Below are 19,246 nucleotides of genomic sequence, written 5' to 3'. Positions count from 1 at the left end.
TTATTGTCAATGTTTGATCACTACAACAAGAGTACCGCTTACAATTAATATTACTGTCCAAAGACTTAATATTAATGTTGTGTTTGGTATCTTGAGATGGGATTAACCATTATTTGAATTTATTGTTTTATTTGGATTCTTATATGAGCATGTTATTTATGTAATTGTATTGTTCTTTTCAGCTGTTGCTAGTGTATCTGCTAACCTTAATTCGGTACCGGTCCTTAATGGTAATAACTTTAAGGACTGGAAGGAGAACATTTTTATTGTTCTTGGCTGCATGGATCTTGACCTTGCATTAAGGATGGATCGTCCTGCTTCTCTTACGGATACTAGTACCTCCGAGCAAAGGAGGATTTATGAGAAGTGGGACCGTTCAAACCGCATGAGTCTTATGATCATTAAGCGCGGCATACCTGAGGCTTTTAGGGGTGCGGTGTCCGAGGAGGTCACCGATGCCACAACTTTCCTTGCTGAAATTGAGAAGCGCTTTGCAAAAAGCGATAAGGCGGAAACAAGTACTCTTTTAAAGAAACTTATTTCCATGAAGTTTAAGGGCAAGGAAAATATAAGGGAGTACATTATGGAAATGTCTCACCTTGCTTCAAAGTTGAAGGCACTAAAGCTTGAGCTTTCGGATGACTTGCTTGTGCATTTAGTGCTTATCTCTCTTCCTCCACAATTCAGTCAATTTAAGGTCAGTTACAACTGCCAAAGGGAGAAGTGGACTCTTAATGAGCTCATTTCATTTTGTGTTCAAGAGGAAGAAAGATTGAAGCAAGAAAAGACTGAAAGTGCTCATTTGGCAAGCACCTCTAAGGATAAGGGCAAGAAAAGAAAGAATGAGGCTGCTAAGGATAAATGTCCTGCACATAAGAAACAAACTCAAACCAACAGTGACGATGGTTGTTTCTTTTGCAACATGAAAGGACACATGAAGAAGGAATGTGCTAAGTATATTGCATGGCGAGCAAAGAAAGGTACATTTCTTACTTTGGTCTGTTCTGAGGTAAATTTAGCTTCAGTACCAAGAAACACTTGGTGGTTAGATTCCGGTGCTACTACTAACATCAGTGTTTCTATGCAGGGTTGCCTGAGTTACCGAAAGCCAAATGATGCTGAAAGAAGCATTTATGTGGGAGATGGCAAGTCGGTAAATGTGGAAGCAATAGGGCATTTTAGGTTGTTATTAAGTACTGGTTACTATTTGGATTTGATAGATACTTTTGTTGTACCGTCATTTAGACGGAATTTGGTTTCTGTTTCTTGTTTGGACAAATTAGGTTATTGTTGTTCATTTGGAAACAATTGTTTCAGTTTATCTATTAATTCAAATACTGTTGGAACTGGTTCTCTTATGGTTTATGACAACTTATATTTGCTTGACACCGTTGCTTCTTATAATGAAACCTTGAATGTTGAATCACGTGGTACTAAGCGTAAAATGGATTATGAAAAATCAAGTTCCTTATGGCACAAACGGTTAGGTCACATCTCTAGAAATAGAGTTGAGCGACTTGTATCTGATGGAATTTTAGATTCAATTGATTTTTCAGACTTTGATGTTTGTATTGAATGCATCAAAGGCAAACAGACCAAAACAAAGAAATTGGGTGCGAAAAGAGCTACCGATGTCTTAGAGTTGATACATACAGATATTTGTGGGCCATTTCCTACACCTTCTTGGAATGGTCAACGATATTTTGTATCATTCATAGATGATTACTCAAGATATGCGTACCTATTTCTACTTCATGAAAAGTCTCAAGTGTTGGACGTGTTCAAATCTTTTAAGGCTGAAGTTGAGAATCAGCTTAGCAAAAGAATAAAGCAAGTCAGGTCTGACCGTGGTGGTGAGTACTATGGCAGATATGACGGATCAGGTGAACAACGTCCAGGACCTTTTGCTAGATATCTAGAGGAGTGTGGAATTGTCCCACAGTACACTATGCCAGGATCTCCTAGCATGAATGGTGTTGCTGAAAGACGAAACCGTACTCTTAAAGATATGGTAAGGAGTATGATCAGTCATTCAACCTTACCAGAATCACTCTGGGGAGAGGCACTTAAGACAGCAGCCTACATTTTGAATAGGGTACCAACTAAAGCAGCTGCAAAAACACCTTATGAGCTTTGGACAGGGCGAAAGCCTAGTCTTAAGCACTTTCATGTTTGGGGATGTCCAGCTGAGGCTAGGCCTTATAGGCCAAATGAAAAGAAGAGTTTGGAACCCAAAACCGTGAGCAGCTACTTTATTGGATATTCTGAACGATCTAGGGGTTTCAAGTTTTATGATCCCAAAGTAAAGAATATATTTGAAACGGGAACTGCAAAGTTTTTTGAGGATATTGAGTTTGGGGGGAGAAATACGGTTAAAGACTTTGTTTTTGAGGAGGATTTAGAATCACCCACTTCTCTTGAAGATGAGTTGATTCCTATTCCAATAGTTGCTTTTGACAATGTTCAGGATTCTAATCCTAATATTGATCAAGTTTTAGATCAAGAGCAACCAAACATAGTCAATCAAACCCCAGAGGTACAAACTCAACAACCTCAAGAACAAGTGCCTTTGCGACGATCCACTAGAGAAAGAAGAAATGCTATTAATCCAGATGAATACATAGTGTATCTTCAAGAACATGAGGATGGCATTGGAATGATGGAAGATGATCCAATCAATTTTCATCAGGCCATGAAAAGTTCTAACTCTCAAAAGTGGAATGATGCCATGAATGAAGAGAATAAGTCTATGCAAGACAATAAAGTTTGGGAAGTTGTCCCATTACCAGAAGGTGTAAAACCAATTGGTTGTAAATGGATATTTAAAACCAAGAGGGATGAAAATGGTAATGTGGTGAGGTTTAAGGCACGTCTTGTAGCAAAAGGCTATACTCAGAAAGAAGGCATTGATTATAAAGAGACTTTCTCTCCGGTTTCATCGAAAGACTCTTTTAGGATAATAATGGCACTTGTTGCTCAGTTTGATCTTGAGTTACATCAGATGGATGTTAAAACAGCGTTTCTCAATGGCGACATTGATGAGACAATTTATATGGAGCAACCAGAAAACTTTGTGGTTGGTGACCCAAAGAATATGGTTTGCAAATTAAAGAAATCCATCTATGGACTCAAGCAAGCTTCCCGTCAATGGTACCGCAAATTTCATCAAGTGGTTCTCTTATTTGGTTTTGAGATGAATGCTGTTGATGATTGTGTGTATCATAAGTTTAGTGGGAGTAAGTGTATATTTCTGGTTCTATATGTCGATGACATATTGCTTGCCACTAATGATATAGGCTTATTGCACGAAACCAAGAGATTTCTATCGAAGCATTTTGAGATGAAAGATCTTGGTGACGCCTCTTTTGTTTTAGGAATTCAAATACTTCGAGACCGTTCTCGGGGTATTCTTGGATTATCACAAAAGAGCTATATCGATAAAGTACTCAAACGGTTTGGCATGCAAGATTGTAGACCAGGTGATACCCCTGTCGTTAAAGGAGACAAATTTTGTCTTAAACAATGCCCTAAAGGAAGCCTTGAAATTCAAGAAATGCAAAAGATTCCTTATGCTTCAGCTGTTGGGAGTCTTATGTATGCTCAAGTTTGTACGCGTCCGGATATAGCGTACATTGTTGGAGTGTTAGGCAGATACTTAAGCAATCCAGGAATTGATCACTGGAAAGCAGCCAAAAAGGTTATGAGATATTTGAAGAGAACAAGAGAGTACATGCTCACATATAGGAGGTCAGATCAATTTGAGATCATTGGATACTCTGACTCTGACTTTGCGGGATGCCAAGATAGTAGGAGATCTACTTCGGGCTACATATATCTGTTAGGTGGTGGAGCTATATCATGGAGGAGTGCAAAACAAACACTCATAGCTTCATCCACCATGGCAGCAGAATTTGTTGCATGTTATGAGGCATCCAACCATGGTATATGGCTGAGGAACTTTGTCACTGGGCTGCGCATTGTGGATGGAATTGAAAGACCACTTAAGTTGTATTGTGACAATAAATCAGCTGTATTGTATTCCAACAACAATAGGAGCTCGACGAAGTCAAAACACATTGACATCAAGTTCCTTGTTGTAAAAGAAAGGGTACAAAGTGGACAGATTTGTATAGAACACTTAGGTACAAACTCCATGATTGCAGACCCCCTTACTAAGGGTTTGCCACCCAAGGTCTTTCATGAGCACACTGCTCGTATGGGTGTTTTAGATTATGAGGATATCTAGATTCAGTGGGAGTTTGTCTTTAATGTGTTTTATTTGTTTTATAAAACATGTGTATTTGGATATTTTTCTGATCAGAAATTATGTTATTCAGTTTATTTCACTTTGTACATTTAAGCTAAAGTTTTGATCTCCATAAAGTAAAGTAGGACCAATTGAAAATTGACATGAATAGATCACCATGCATGTAATTTTCATACCACATTATCATGATTGATCTATGTCATTTGGCTATGTTGATATATGTGACCATTGATGGGTTTAGTTGTGATTGATACAACGAAAATCGCTTTGATCCTATGTTGATATAGTTAATGAACGAGATTGCACATGCCTATGGTTATGATGACAAAGTTATGAGCTCAATAAGGTTAACACATTTATATGTATACATATGTGACCCAGTGGGAGATTGTTAGAAATAATTGGGGTCACAATTGTATATATAAAATGTGTGTTAGGTCATCAAATAAATAAGTCAAATTTATGTGGTCTATTTTGAAATAAAGTTTATGACTTAAGGGCATGATTGTCATGATTTTAATATGTGGATACCAATTAGATAGTTTCTGATTTGATGAGGGGCCAAATTAGAAATTATTAATAAATATTACCAACTGTTGTAACAGTTGGTAATATAACAGGTATGGGTCCCCATTTTGCATCGTATCAATAATTTTACAGAACTCTTGTATCCCCATCACCAAGAGAAAAACTTTCAGAGAAAGGTTTTGATGCAAATTGGAAGATCATACTAATAAAGATCATTTAAAGGTCGATTCTATGGACTCCGGTACGCTTCCGCTATTCCTTAATCTTATTGTTTGATTCTCTTGAATTAATTAGGGCTATATTCAGAGTTTACAGTATTCTAACAGGTATGAGATTCAAATTGTTCCACTTCAATTAACCATTTCATTAGTCATATCGAAGCATCTGGTTTTGAAAGGACTTACGTTAGTGGTTGATAAGTTAGGACTTTAATTGGGCATGCCTAAATATATGGTTACAATCTTCTTGAGGCATTGACTAGGCTTAGCGCGAGTTTTTCAAGTTGTGGATATCTTGTTTCTACCCCCCACATTTCATGTTATTTTCACACGTGGGAATAATAATGAGTAACTGTCTAAAATTAAATTATACACTTAATAACTGTTACTTTTGATCTTATCTTTGAATGATTATTAACTGGGTCATCTTTCTGTTTAATACTTGTGCTTCTCGCAAATAATATGAATGAATTGGTCCTTCTTATTGGTTGCTAAAAAAGTGAGCTTCAACTGATAGAATCCTCTCCTTGTAAGTGAGCTTTCTTAAATTGTATCTCTTGTGCTTCTTGAGATGAAATCATTCCACCTCCCAGTCAACTTGGTCTTCCTCTTGTCGTTTATTTCATTTAACATGAGTCTTTGGAACTCACATCTCATTAGTGTTTCCAGAGCAGGTTATTGTGTGGCTCTAAGGTTTTGCTTACCTACCATTCTTATGATCAATATTTTTAGCTTACCCTTAAGGCGTAAGGCAAGACTTAAATTCTAAATTATATAGGTATTTTCAAAGACAAATTAAATAGCACGTTATTTCTTTTAACATGTGATCCTACTTATCTTCGAGTTCCTGTACACATGTTACAGCCATATTTACTGCTCGAATTATGGGCATAACAATAGATTGAACCTCACTATTTCAATGACCATTAAGAAGGACAAATTCATCCATGTTATTTGCAAGAAACACAAGTATTGAACAGAAAGACGGCTCAGTCAAGAATTGTTCAAAGATAAAATCAAGATTAGCAGTTATTAAGTGTATTATTAAATTTTAGACGGTTACTCATTGTTACTCTCACATGTTAAAATAACATGAAACGTGGGGAATGTCTACGTTTTATGAACTGTCATTAAGATAAGATCAAAAAGAATAACTGACATTGAAGATCCTTATAAATAGTTGCATCAATCATTGCAAAAGCGACGACCTATTCTTTCCTTACAAAAAGAATATTCACTAAGTTATTTCTTGTAAACAGAAAACTCAGAAAGAAGAGTGACTTGTGGAGTATATAAATTATAACTACAAAATCACGTAAAAATTCATTGTCCTGATAGATATACAATTAATTTCCTTACTTTATTTATTACAGATTCATTAATTGTCAAGAGTCTCATTTATGTTAATGAAATTCTAAGTTGAGAGTTACAGTTCCATCTCAGAATGTAACTCCTCTAATGTTACAACTATGTGTTATTACACTTAATATATGATGTAATATTTCTTATGTCACAAAATGTGTAATTTACATCATATATATATTATTCACTTAATAATATATTTTATATCACAATTTTATTTCATAAATAATATAATATTCTCTCACTAGATTAAAATTTGTGATACCTCATTGTAACACTTATTTAATCAATCAAATAATATCTCATTTATCCCTCACTTTTACAGAATAAATTAACACTCTTATAAAGTTCTTACTCAAATGCGTAACTGTAATCATCACGAATTTTATTAAAAATTTGGTTGACAAAGCATTAAACCAACTTTTCTTTATAATAAAATGATGATGACACACACAAACCTTTGTTAGGTTCGCCCAATACCTCATGTCTCATTTTGCATCGTTAATGGCCTTGTGCACATTCTATTTGTTGACCTTTATGAGAAAATACACTCCCAATTCTCAGTTAGGGCAGCACCACCCTTAGGTCAACATAGGTTGAATTTTAACAGTATTTGTTACTAAATTGTTTTCCAAACTGAATTCTATTAAGGACTTTAAAAAGTCTAACCCTCGTATTGGCAACTCACTAGGTACTTCACACATTTGTATGATGAGACAATTAGTACGTATTACATTTGTTCACATATTGATTTGTTCTTACGTATTGAACCTAACACTAGTAAAATTAGTATCAAGATAGGTTACCCTCAATTGTGAACAACTTTAGAGAGTTTCAATCCCATCTCTTCAGAAGTCTTTTTCACTAAATTTCTAATTAGTGGCTTCGTAAACAGATCTATCATGTTTTCACTTGATCTCACATAAGATATTGAGATAACTGCTCTTTGAATCAACTATCTCACATATTCATGTCTTAGACTAATTTGTCTAGACTTCCCATTGTATACCTTCCACTATACACTCTAGCCAACGTTGCTTGGCTATCATAATGTATCAAAATTGTAGATACATTCTCTTTGATTATTGGTATCTCAACTAAAACATCTCTTAACCATCCGCCCTCCTTTCTAGTGGTTGTTAAAGCTATAAACTTTGCTTCTATTGTAGAATGAGAAATTCAAGTTTGTTTCTTGGACCCTTAAGAAACTGCCCCTCCATAAAGGGTAAATACCTAACCTATTATGCATAAATTATCCCCAAGGTTAGCTATCCAACTTGCATCAGTATAAACTTCCAAAAGTGAAGGAAATTTTGAGTAGTGAAGGCATAGGTTTTTGGTTTTATTTAGATAGCCCAAAACTCTCCATATTGCCTTCCTATGATCCACACTCGGATTACTTGTAAACCTACTAAGTTTACTCACCACAAATGATATATCGGCCTTGTATATTGTGAAACATACATAAAGCTCCCTATAGCACTTGTATACTCCAACTGAGTCACTGCTCTACCACTATGTTTAACTAATGGTTTATTATGATCAAATAGTGTGTTGGCCTCTTTAGCCTTTAGATGGATAAATTTATTCAACGCTTTCTCAATATAGTTTGCTTTCCCTAAAGCAAAGCCCCACTATGCCTTGTCATTTTGATACCCAAAATAGTATCCATTTCTCCAAGTTCTTTGATTTTAATGGTTGAAGAAAGAAACCTCTTAGTTTCTTCTATTCTTTTCATGTTACAACTAAAGATTAACATGTCATCCACATATAGACAAAAAATTATCACATAATTTTTACAAGTATTTGAATATAAACACCTATCTCTATTGTTATGCCTAAAGCAATTTGAAAGAACAACATTGTCAAACTTTACATGCCATTATTTCAGGGCTTGTTTTAATCCATATAAAGATTTTTTTTCAACTTACACACTTTATGTTTATTATTTAGTAGGAAAAATCCCTCGCGTTGTTCTATATAGACCTCCTCATCAAGGTCACCATTTAAGAATGTCATTTTGATATCCATTTGATGAACATATAAGTTGTGTAATGAAGCCAAATCAAACAATACTTTCATGGTTGTTATTCTAGCAACATGAGCATAAGTATCAAAATAATCAATACCCTCTTTTTGCCTAAAACCTTTAGCTACTAGCCTAGCTTTAAATGTTTTTATGGTGCCATCAGTGTGGTATTTCTTTTTAAATACCCACTTACACCCTATTGCTTTGGATCTTTGTGGAAGATCCACCAAATCATCATCGACTGCTTCTTTCCAAAATACACTATCTCTAAATTACATGGCTTCTAAGAAAGTCTTAGGATCATCTTTAATAAGAACTATTAAAGCAACTCTCCTTATTACTTCTTTTCTACTTCCTTTTACCATGTAGAAAGAAATTATTTGAGAATCTACATCATCCTCATTTAGAATTTTGTCTTTTTTCACCCTTTGACATCTCTTAGGTTCAATGGGTTGTTCTACAACTTTAGGAGTATTCTCCTCTTCAGATTGCCTTTTAGAAGTAGAAGCTTGAGAATTATTTTCATAGAAAATATTCTCACCTAGAGATGTTGAGCCTTGAGGGTTGTCCCCATACAACTTATTCTCAAAAAATTCTACTTCTCTAGGTTCAATCACAATATTGGATTACACATCCAATAGCCTATATGTCTTATGATTGTTGGCATAACCAACAAATACACATTTTATGGCCCTTAAACCCAACTTGGTTCTATATGGTTTGGTCTTCTTGCAATAAGAAGATACCCCCACACTTTGAAGTAACCAATATAATTGGCTTCCTTCCCCTACATAACTTATATGAAAACATGTCAGGCTTCTTCATGTGTATTCTATTAATTATATGGCACACAATTAAGAGTGCCTCCTCCCATAATTTAGATTTTTACTTTGAGTATACAATCATATAATTTACCATTTTAAGAATATTCTATTCTTTTTTTTTTTGGCTACACCATTTTATTGTGGTCTATGTGGTACCGAACACTCATGAATTTTACTATTTTGCTCACAAAAATAGATAAATTATTAGAGAAGTACTCACCTCCTCTATCACTTCTCAACACTTTTATTCTCTTGTTGAGTTGATTTTTAACCTCCACTTGAAAAATCTTCAAAGTATGAAAGACTTCATCCTTTTTCTTTAGCAAATACACATAAGTATATCTATTATAATCAGCAATAAAAGTTGTAAAATACATTTTACCACCTCTAGTTAGAATTCCTTTCAATTCACATAAATCATAATGAATTAAATCTAGCAAATTAGAACTTCTAACAACACTTGAAAATGTTTTTTTTAATCATTTTTGCTTCTACATGTGTTTCACATTTACTATAATTTTTTATGTCACATTCAATCATGCCACATTTTTTAACTCTTTTATAGTAGAATTACCTATGTGAGATAATCTAAGATGCCATAAAAATAAAGAATCATTCTCAATCATATAAGTTGATGTAAAAGCTTTATTATTGCTAACATTGAAAGGTACATCATTAGTGTACAATTTCACCATTCTCTCACAAGAGTATCCTTTGCCTACAAATACAATAGACTTGGTAAGTATGAGCTTACTGGACGCATAAATGACCTTAGTGCCTATTTTTCTAAGTAAGTCACCACTAATCAAGTTTCTATTTATGTCGAGCACATGAAGCACATTCACTAGTGTGACTTTCTTACTGGAGGTGAGAAACGCATCAATGGTACCTTTTCATAGTATCTTTGATTTGACTTCATTGTCCATTTGTATCTCATGGTTACCCTTTGTCTCTTCAAAGGACTTGAATAATGATTTGGCATATGTGATATGAACGGTAACACATGTATCATACCGCCATCCCTTCACTTTCCCTTGCATATAATTCACCTCACTAAGAGCAGCAATGAAATCCTTCTCGATAGCATTCACTTTGGGTCTTATCAAGTCTTTTTATGCTTACAATGGTTAGCATAGTATCTACTTTTGCCACAGACAAAACATGGACCATTTCTACCTTTGAATTGGTTAGGATTAGGCTTTGGACTCAAGTTTTTACTCTTTTCCCTTTTTTCATTGTTCTTATTAGGAACTTTACAAATTGCATTTACTTTGGAAGTCTCTCCATTAGACCCCTCCATAAGCTTATCCCAACATATCAATTCCTCCTCTATTCGAATATATTTTTGGATTTCTTCCAAAGAATAATTCTCATTTTTAGGAAGGATTCTCTTCCTATAAATCTTCCAAGATGATCATAATTTTTCTACTATTGCACCAACTTGGAACGCCTCTCGAATTTAAATTTTTAGCACTTTTAATTTGTTAATAATTACTTACAATTCATGAAGTGCGGGTAGAAGAGGTTTACCATCAAGAAATTTCCAATCAAAAATTTCTTAGTACCTTTCTCCTCAACCTTGAACTTCTTTTCAAGGTGATTCCAAATTTCCTTGGCATCTTTAGTGTTGCTGCATAGGTTGTAGAGCCTATCTGAGAGTGAGTTGAGGATAGGTCCTCTACAAAGAAGATTGTCATCTTCTCTCTTCTTTCTTTGTGCTTTCATCACATCGATGTCCTTGTCGGTAGGTGCAAGCAAAGGCTCCAAGGTGGACTCAAGAATGTAGTCGGTCTTTATTGTGGTTATAAGGAACCTCACTTTATCTTGCCACCAAGGAAAATTGGTGCCATCAAAATGGTCCAACCTTACCAAGTCTTGGTTCATCATCTTGATAGTCTCTCCTTCCATTGGAAACTAAGATAAGCTTTTTGAATGTTAGAAAATATAGAGTTCAATTAAAGAATAATAATAATAAAAAGAAAATTACAACTCTTATCCAAAATATTACAATGACTAAAAAAATAAAATAAAATAAAACTTACAATCCCAAAGCACAAAGTTACAAGTAAATAGAAAAGATGAGAAGAGGATAAGAGTAACAACTCAAAGCAAGAACACAAAAATAAATGTAAAGTAATATGAGAATATGTATAATAGATTATATATACATATATATATATGATATATAAGAAATATGTAGATATATATAGGAGTGTATATAGTAGAATATATATAAATATACTATATAGAAGAGATGAAGAAGAACCCAAAATGATTAAAGGATGATCACCAAATAGCTTGAACAAGGTTTCAACACCTTTGTCCAAAAAACTTATTTCCCCCTCTACTAAATACTTAGGGTTTTATGGAAATGCTTCTGAAAATTATCAAGCCTTAAAGAACTCTCTAGATTAGTGTTTGAAGATAGGAAAGTAGTGTGTCAAAGAGTGAACCATAAGACCATATTTATAGTGTTTAGGAGAACTAAACTTTGAAATTAAATCACACTCACCAATGGCAGTTACCACCAGTGTAGAAGATCTTTTCCATAATGGCTTCAATGAAACTCCATTCCACTTTGTCGAATGCCTTAGCCATGTCTAATTTTAAGGCCATCCAAACTTTTTTACCACTCGATTTGAGTTTTATGGAGTAAGTAATTTCTTGGGCCACAAGGATACTATTAGAGAGGAGACGACCTTGGAGAAAGGCACTCTGGTTGGGACAAATTAATTTATTGATGACTAATTTTAACCTATTAGCGATTGTTTTTGACATGATTTTGTAAGAGACATTGCAAAGGCTAATAGGTCTGAAGTTTTTGACTGTGGTGGGTTGCTTGACCTTAGGAATAAGTGTGATGAGAGTTTGATTTAGCGGGGTGATATCACTCCCTGCATTAAGGGCAAGAAGAATAGCAGCCACCACATCATGCTTAACAAAAGACCAGTTCTTTCTGTAGAAGTTGGTATTAAAACCATCTATGCTAGGAGCTTTATCCATTGGGAGTTGAAAGAAAGCTTTTTCCACTTCTTCTTCTGTGTAGGTTTCCTGGAGCATTTGTATGTCATCTTCTGAAAGAGAAGTGGCAATGCCATCCAAGGTATGATTTATGTCTTCGATAGTGGGGTTCGAAGACATGAACAAAGTAAGGAAATAGTGCTCAATTTCTTTGGTGATATCCTCAAAGGATGGAACGGTCGTCCCATGGGCACTTTCAAGATTGTGGATCTGATTGGTTTTCTTTCTAGAGGAAGCATGATGGTGGAAGAATTTAGTATTTCTATCTCCTTGAGACGGCCATTGGGTTCTGGCTCTTGACTTCCAGTAGGTCTCTTCTTTGAGTAAGAGTCTATCAAGTTGGGACTGAAGGGTTTATATTCTATGGATAGTGTTCTCATCCCAGCAACAACAACTCTTGGCAAGGTCAAGTTCTTTCTCCAAGATGTTAATCCAATTTTTGAATTGGAACCCTGACTTGTGGTTCCATTCATTGAGGCGACTGCCACAGGTGGACTGGGTGGCAACAAGGTGGGAGATGGTGCAAGGTGTATCCCATTGAGTAACGTAAGAGGACTCAAGGGCCTTAGACTAATTTGGATCATTTAACCAAACATTTTCAAAGAGAAAACATTTAGTTTTGTTGTGAGAAGGTTTAGAGGGAACGCCAATAGTGTCGAGCAGTAAAGCTCGATGGTCAGATCCAAAGAAACCTTTGTGATGAAGGCGGGCCTTAGGAAAAATATTCATCTAGGGCGCATTAACAATACACCAATCTAAATGCTCCTGGATGTTTTTGTTGTTTGCATTGTGGTTATTCTAGGTAAAGTTGGGGCCTACGAGTTCAAAATGGGACATTTAAAAAAGATCTAAAAAATGTTTGAAATTGTTGGAAGTTCCCCTGTCAGGATTGCCACCAATTTTATCATCCATAGTAAGGATGGCATTAAAATCAATAATGATGATCAACAGGTCAACAAGATTATTTTCACCTATTCTATGCAAAATCTTTGAAGTGTGGATTCTTTGAGCCTCATTGGGAGAGTCATAAAAACAAGTAAGGTGAAAAGGAAGAAAATTATTAATAGTTGACGAGACATAAAAATCAAAGTAACTCATAGAAGATAACAAAGTTAAAATAACATCATTGTTCCAAAATAAAAGGAGACCACCTATAACACCCTACTAGTTTAGGCGTGTTAACATAATTTTTAACTTAAATGTGCAGCTCGTTGCTAATCAACGAGTTTATTGAAAATCGTGAATAATTCAAACCTTATTTAACTATTTATAATTATCAAAATAACATACTTATATTTAACCGGGATCTCGTTTTATAAATATTTACAAAAGTTTTATAATGCATAATAAAAAAGTTTGTTGCCCAGCGACTATACAAAACAAGCTCAACTGTCCCTAAAACCGTACGCTCCAAGCCTAACCGCCCCGACATGTACAATCTTCATCTGCTCGCTCTCACAGTTGCTCAACCTTAGCTTTGCCCTTACTTACACATGCAAACAATATTTGTGAGTCGACAGACCCAGTAAGATAAGCATAAATAATAACATAGCAATAACCCAGCATGTAATAAGGTGCCCATACACCCAACCATAACTGTATCCCCGTGTCCAATACGGTACTGAGTCTAGAACGTTCGTACAAAAATATTATCGACCATAATATCAACCTATACTTAGTAGGCTAGTCATACTATAGTCGTACTGATGTGATAGCGTCGATCAGTATCTGAGCCAAATATACATCTATCAGTATCCAATATAATTCTACGTATACTGATACCGCTATCGATGTAATCTAACAGGCTTAATAAACATGTATGCTAAACACGTAAACATATATGCATATTTTTATACTAATCTTACCTCGTTACCGAATTCATGTGCGTCGGCCAACCTGAGTGAAACAGCTGTTCGATGAATTACAGGCCCCTAAATCACATAATTCATAAAATTGGTAAGTGACACACTAAATTACTTTTTGGGGACTTAAAATTGAAAACAAAAGTTTTTCTATCGATGGACAACATGGTAATAACCTAAATATTGCAAAAAAAAAAAAAAAAAAAAAAAAAAAAACTAGGGTTCCCAAAAATGCCCTAACTTGTAGACCGGTTTTTCAACCAGAATTCCGATTCTGTGGGGTTTCCTAGGGACCAACCAGTCGACCAGTTCCTACAGGTCCTCCTGAATCAGTCGACCGAATCAGTGCAGGAAATACCAAAAACTTCACTACAACCTCAAATCAAACCCAAACTTTACCATAACTTTCAGACCTGCTATTTATACCACAATAGACATAAGCCAAGCAATAAAACAGGAATAAACCCAAAGGAGCAAAATCCACTGTGAGAGCAAAGCTTGAACTCTAAGTTCAAACTTAGCTCAAACACATCAACAATCCCCCAAACAAAACAACATCAGCTCAAAACATAATTAATAACCTTTGAAAACCTAACACAACAAACTTAACATCACAGAACCTAAACTCCAAGAAAATCATGCAAAACATAGCTTGAAACTTAAGGAATTCATAAGAGAAGGGCTAGGGAGTTATACCTTGGATTGGAATTACTAAAACCTTGTCTAATTCACTGATTTGCACAAGGAAAATTCTCCAAAAGCTGTTGATCGTTGAGGGTTCAAACAAAAGGAGAGAGAAAGAGAAGACTCCTCTTGATTTTTCCTATTTCCTCTAATTTCTATAATTTACTAAAAAATAATAATAAACTTAGAATTATTAAACAAATAGTGGCGAGCTGCCACTCTAAAAAATCAGTCACCACACCTTAAGGTAAAATACCTCTTCCCACAAGCTTAACTCATAAAATAGTGTAAGGGTAAAATGGTCATTTCAAACCCTCACATCTTCCTTTTTACTCTATCTTTTAAAATATCTCCCCAAAACCTTAATTTCTTTATTTTTACCTCACATCATACATCCACTTCTATATATCTTTCTTTACATCATTTACATATTATATTTTTTTTATATATTATACTAATTAAAATTAAAAAGAATGACCAAAAAAAGTAAGAAAAATACAATTAATTAAAGAATAAGAAGATAAAAAGACATAAATATGTTTAGTTCACTACTATTAAAGCATTCACTTCTCATGAGCTAAAATAGCTCAAAATGTAAATATATATATATATATATATATATATAAAAAAAAAAGTTGTTAAAAATGAATTCCATCAAGTGAGCTAAAATAACTCATGAATAGTGTTTCTCTACATGTAGAGAAACACTATTCATTCTTTAAATATTATTTTAATAATTTCTCTCTCATTTTTTAATGTTTTTTCATTTAATTTTAATTTTTTTGTTTATAAAAGAAAATGTATCAAAAAATATAATATTTAAATGGTATAGAGAAAAAATAAAAATGTATGTATGATGTAATGTAAAAATGTAAAAAAAAAAAAAAATTGATTAGATATTTTGAATAATACAATAGAGAAGCTAATGTGAGTGCATGCTCTCATTGAAAAAAATAATTTTTAGAATTTGAAATCAGCTATAATAACTAAATTATTAGAACATTAGATGAAGATCAATTTTAAATCTTCAGCTAATTTTTTTAACTTTTAACTATTATAAATCACTTGATTTTTTTTTTTTTTTTGAAAAGGTAAATCACTTGATTAAAATTCTTTTAAGTATTAAAATTTGTTAGAATTGGTATTTTTTTATTTTTTTTTTTATGGTAGAATTAATGATTGGATGTATTATAGGTACGATGGTGTGACAGTGGACGGCTTCACTATTTATCAAAATCAACTGAATGATAAAAATAAACCTTTCTTTGATATTTGTGACGGAATCTTTCTCAATTACTACTGGGAGGTAAGCTTTTTTAGCTATGTTTTCTTTTATATATATAATATATATGAATGTTTTTTCTATAGCTTAATGTCTTGAACTTGCAGTAAGTAATATTTTGAGGTCATCTTAATTAATAATAGAAAGACTACCCTAATAGCTCTGCTGCTGTTGCCGGAGATAGAAAGCATGATGTCTACTTTGGCATAGATGTATTTGGAAGGGACACTTTTGGAGGTGGACAATGGAAGGTAATAAATTATATTAAAAACAAAAATAAAAAAATCTTATAAAGTTATGTAATTTGACCCGATATTGTTACTGTATTACAAGCAATAACTCCATAGCTGTCACATTTTCAATTAAAGCATAAACTTTTAAAGGTAGGAATATCAGAAAATGATTAGTAGAATAGACATAGCATATTGTCATCTCTTTATTCTCTTGATGGTTTGGGAAATTATAGGACTCGTTTGGTACGTCGTATAAGGGTCATATTGTATTAAATAATAAATAATATTATATTTGAATAAAATAATATATTGTATTAATTATTACGATCAATTTTTTTAATACAATATATGTTGTATTATTTAATATATAACAAATGGTCCGTATTAGCTTGTATTATAATATTTACAAAAAATTTCGGGTCAACACTAATCTCCGACTAGAATCCGGACTTGGAACCCAAACCCGGGACTCGAAGCTGGACCTGGACACAGACCAGACCCGGACCCCAGACCTACACCCCGAACTCAAAGTCGGACAGGGACCCAGGACTCGGGACCCATACCCAGGACTTGGGACTCGAGACCCGAATCCAGACCAAGGATTTAGAGCTGGACCGGGACCGGGACTGGGACCCAAACCCCGACCTGAGGCCCGGACCCAGACCCGAACTCAAACCCCGACCCAAACCTAAACCCGAACCCGACTCGGACCCCGACCCGAACTCAGACCCGGACCCCAACCCTGAACCTAACCCGAACCCGGACCTAGGACCCGGGACCCCGACACGTAGTTGGTGTTAGGGTCGAGTGTATTGAAAATATATTATAACTTTACACGATCAATTAATACAAGTCAATACCAAACATTCTATTGTATTTAATAATATTAATACAATACAACACGACACAATCTAACGCAATACAATACAATACTGTTAGATGCATTTGATCTCTTAGGCATGAAGAACAGCAAGTAAAGAAAGAAGAAGAAACAGATCAAAGGCAGAGAAAGACAGAGAAAGAAGAGAGAGAGAAAGACAACTCTTCATTGATTTAGAAAATGAATACAAGAGTGTTTATATAAGAGTACAACAAACACTAACAACCATAACAAACCAATGACAGCTGTCTAACCACCAAACCGAAATAAGTAACAGAAAACTAACTATCTCTAACACACCCCCTCAAACTTAGCATTGGTGGAATCACCAATGGTGAGTTTGTATCTGAAATTAGAGAATAGTTGGCTTGAAATCGGTTTGGTAAAACCATCAGCAACTTGATCAAAGGCTAGGACATGCTTAACTTGAACTTGTTGCTGAACAATTTTCTCTCTGACAAAATATAAATCCAATTCTATATGCTTTGTTCGAGCATGTAAAACTGGATTAGCAGTGAGGAGAATGGTGCTTAAGTTGTCACACCACACAGTTGGGACTTTGGGAAGCATGATGTGTAACTCTGTGAACAAGGAATGAAGCCATGTGAGTTCGGTTACAGTGTGAGCTAAGCTTCGAAACTCAGCTTCTGTGCTGCTGCGGGAGACAGTGTGCTGCTTTTTACACTGGCAGGCAATAAGATTGTTGCCAAAATAGATGGCAAAACCAGATGTCGATCGCCTGTCATCGGGGTCCGTGGCCCAGTCGGCATCACAAAAGGCAGTAAGTTCATAGTGTGGTGGTTTTCTGAGATGAAGACCATAGTCCCGAGTGCCACTTAGATACCTAAGAATGCGTTTGACAGCATTCCAATGGGATTGTAGAGGGCTGGCCATGAACTGACACACTTTGTTCACACTATAGGAAATCTCAGGCCGAGTGATCACAAGATATTGTAAAGCACCCACAATTGATCGATAATGTTGAGGATCATCAACAGGTGGGCTGCCATAGGCAGATAACTTGAGACCACTAACCATTGGGGTGTTAGATGGCTTGGCCTCATCCATATCAGCTTTGTGAAGTAAGTCCCGAATGTATTTGGCCTGAGATAAGAGTAAACCAGCTTCAGTATTAGTCACTTCAATGGCAAGAAAGAAATGAAGCTTGCCAAGATCCTTAAGAGCAAATTGAGCATTGAGGGCTGCTGTGTAATGGGAGATCAAGTTGGGATCACTGCCCGTGATGATGATATCATCCACATAAACAAGGATGAAAGTGACAGATAATGGTGTATGTCTAATGAATAGACTATGGTCAGATTTGGAAGAAACAAAGCCAAGATGCAGCAGACTAGTGTGAAGTTTCTCAAACCAAGCTCGAGGAGCTTGTTTGAGACCATACAAGGCTTTATGGAGCTTACAAACAAGATCAGGAGAGTCGGGATCCTCAAAGCCAGGAGGTTGAACCATATAAACTTCCTCTTGAAGTTCACCATTTAGAAAAGCGTTATTGACATCAAGTTGGCGTATTTCCCAATCTTTAGAAAGAGCAAGAGTGAGAACAACTCTTATTGTAACGGGTTTGACAACCGGGCTAAAAGTTTCTGTAAAATCAAAACCCGGTTGTTGGTGAAACCCTTTGGCAACTAAGCGAGCTTTGAGTTTATCAACACTTCCATCAGGATTTTCTTTAATTCGATACACCCATTTACAACCAATTGCAGTTCTACCAGGTGGTAGCTTGACAAGGGTGTAAGTCTTATTCCGTTTAAGTGCAAGCACTTCATCAGCCATAGCGTTATTCCATTGTATTTGCTGCAATGCCTGTTTGAGGGATGTAGGAAGTTGAGTGACAAGTAGAGCTTTAGGCTTTTTGATTCCATTTTTAGCTCGAGTTGTCATAGTGTGACTGTTTCTTGGCACTGTGGAGACAGGTGGGGCATTGTTTCGTGGCACTGTGGTGCTGATGGAAGGATCAGGTGGTGTTGTTGCAGCACTGGTGTGATCATTAAGACCAGTAGCAGTGTGTGGTTCACTAGGAACATGAGATGAACAT

General features: G+C 35.2%; 1 protein-coding gene across 2 annotated transcripts in view; it reads left to right on the top strand.

The window, feature by feature from the left end:
• LOC133033628 (cytosolic endo-beta-N-acetylglucosaminidase 1-like) overlaps positions 1-17,345 on the top strand; it is a 47,989-nt gene extending 30,644 nt beyond the window's left edge. Inside the window, exons 4-5 of one of the 2 annotated variants that reach the window (XM_061108612.1) lie at positions 15,990-16,101; positions 16,221-17,345. In XM_061108612.1, the coding sequence (XP_060964595.1) occupies positions 15,990-16,101; positions 16,221-16,370 (262 nt within the window). In that variant the 3' untranslated portion in view covers positions 16,371-17,345. The remainder of the gene's footprint in view (positions 1-15,989; positions 16,102-16,220) is intronic. The other variant, XM_061108613.1, reaches the window with a different exon arrangement.
• The last annotated feature ends 1,901 nt before the right edge of the window (positions 17,346-19,246 follow it).

Source organism: Cannabis sativa, chromosome 1, assembly GCF_029168945.1.
Source record: "Cannabis sativa cultivar Pink pepper isolate KNU-18-1 chromosome 1, ASM2916894v1, whole genome shotgun sequence".
In the NCBI taxonomy this organism is placed as follows: domain Eukaryota; kingdom Viridiplantae; phylum Streptophyta; class Magnoliopsida; order Rosales; family Cannabaceae; genus Cannabis; species Cannabis sativa.
Note: the sequence above shows the minus strand (reverse complement) of the source record. Positions and strands in the feature narration are given on the sequence as shown.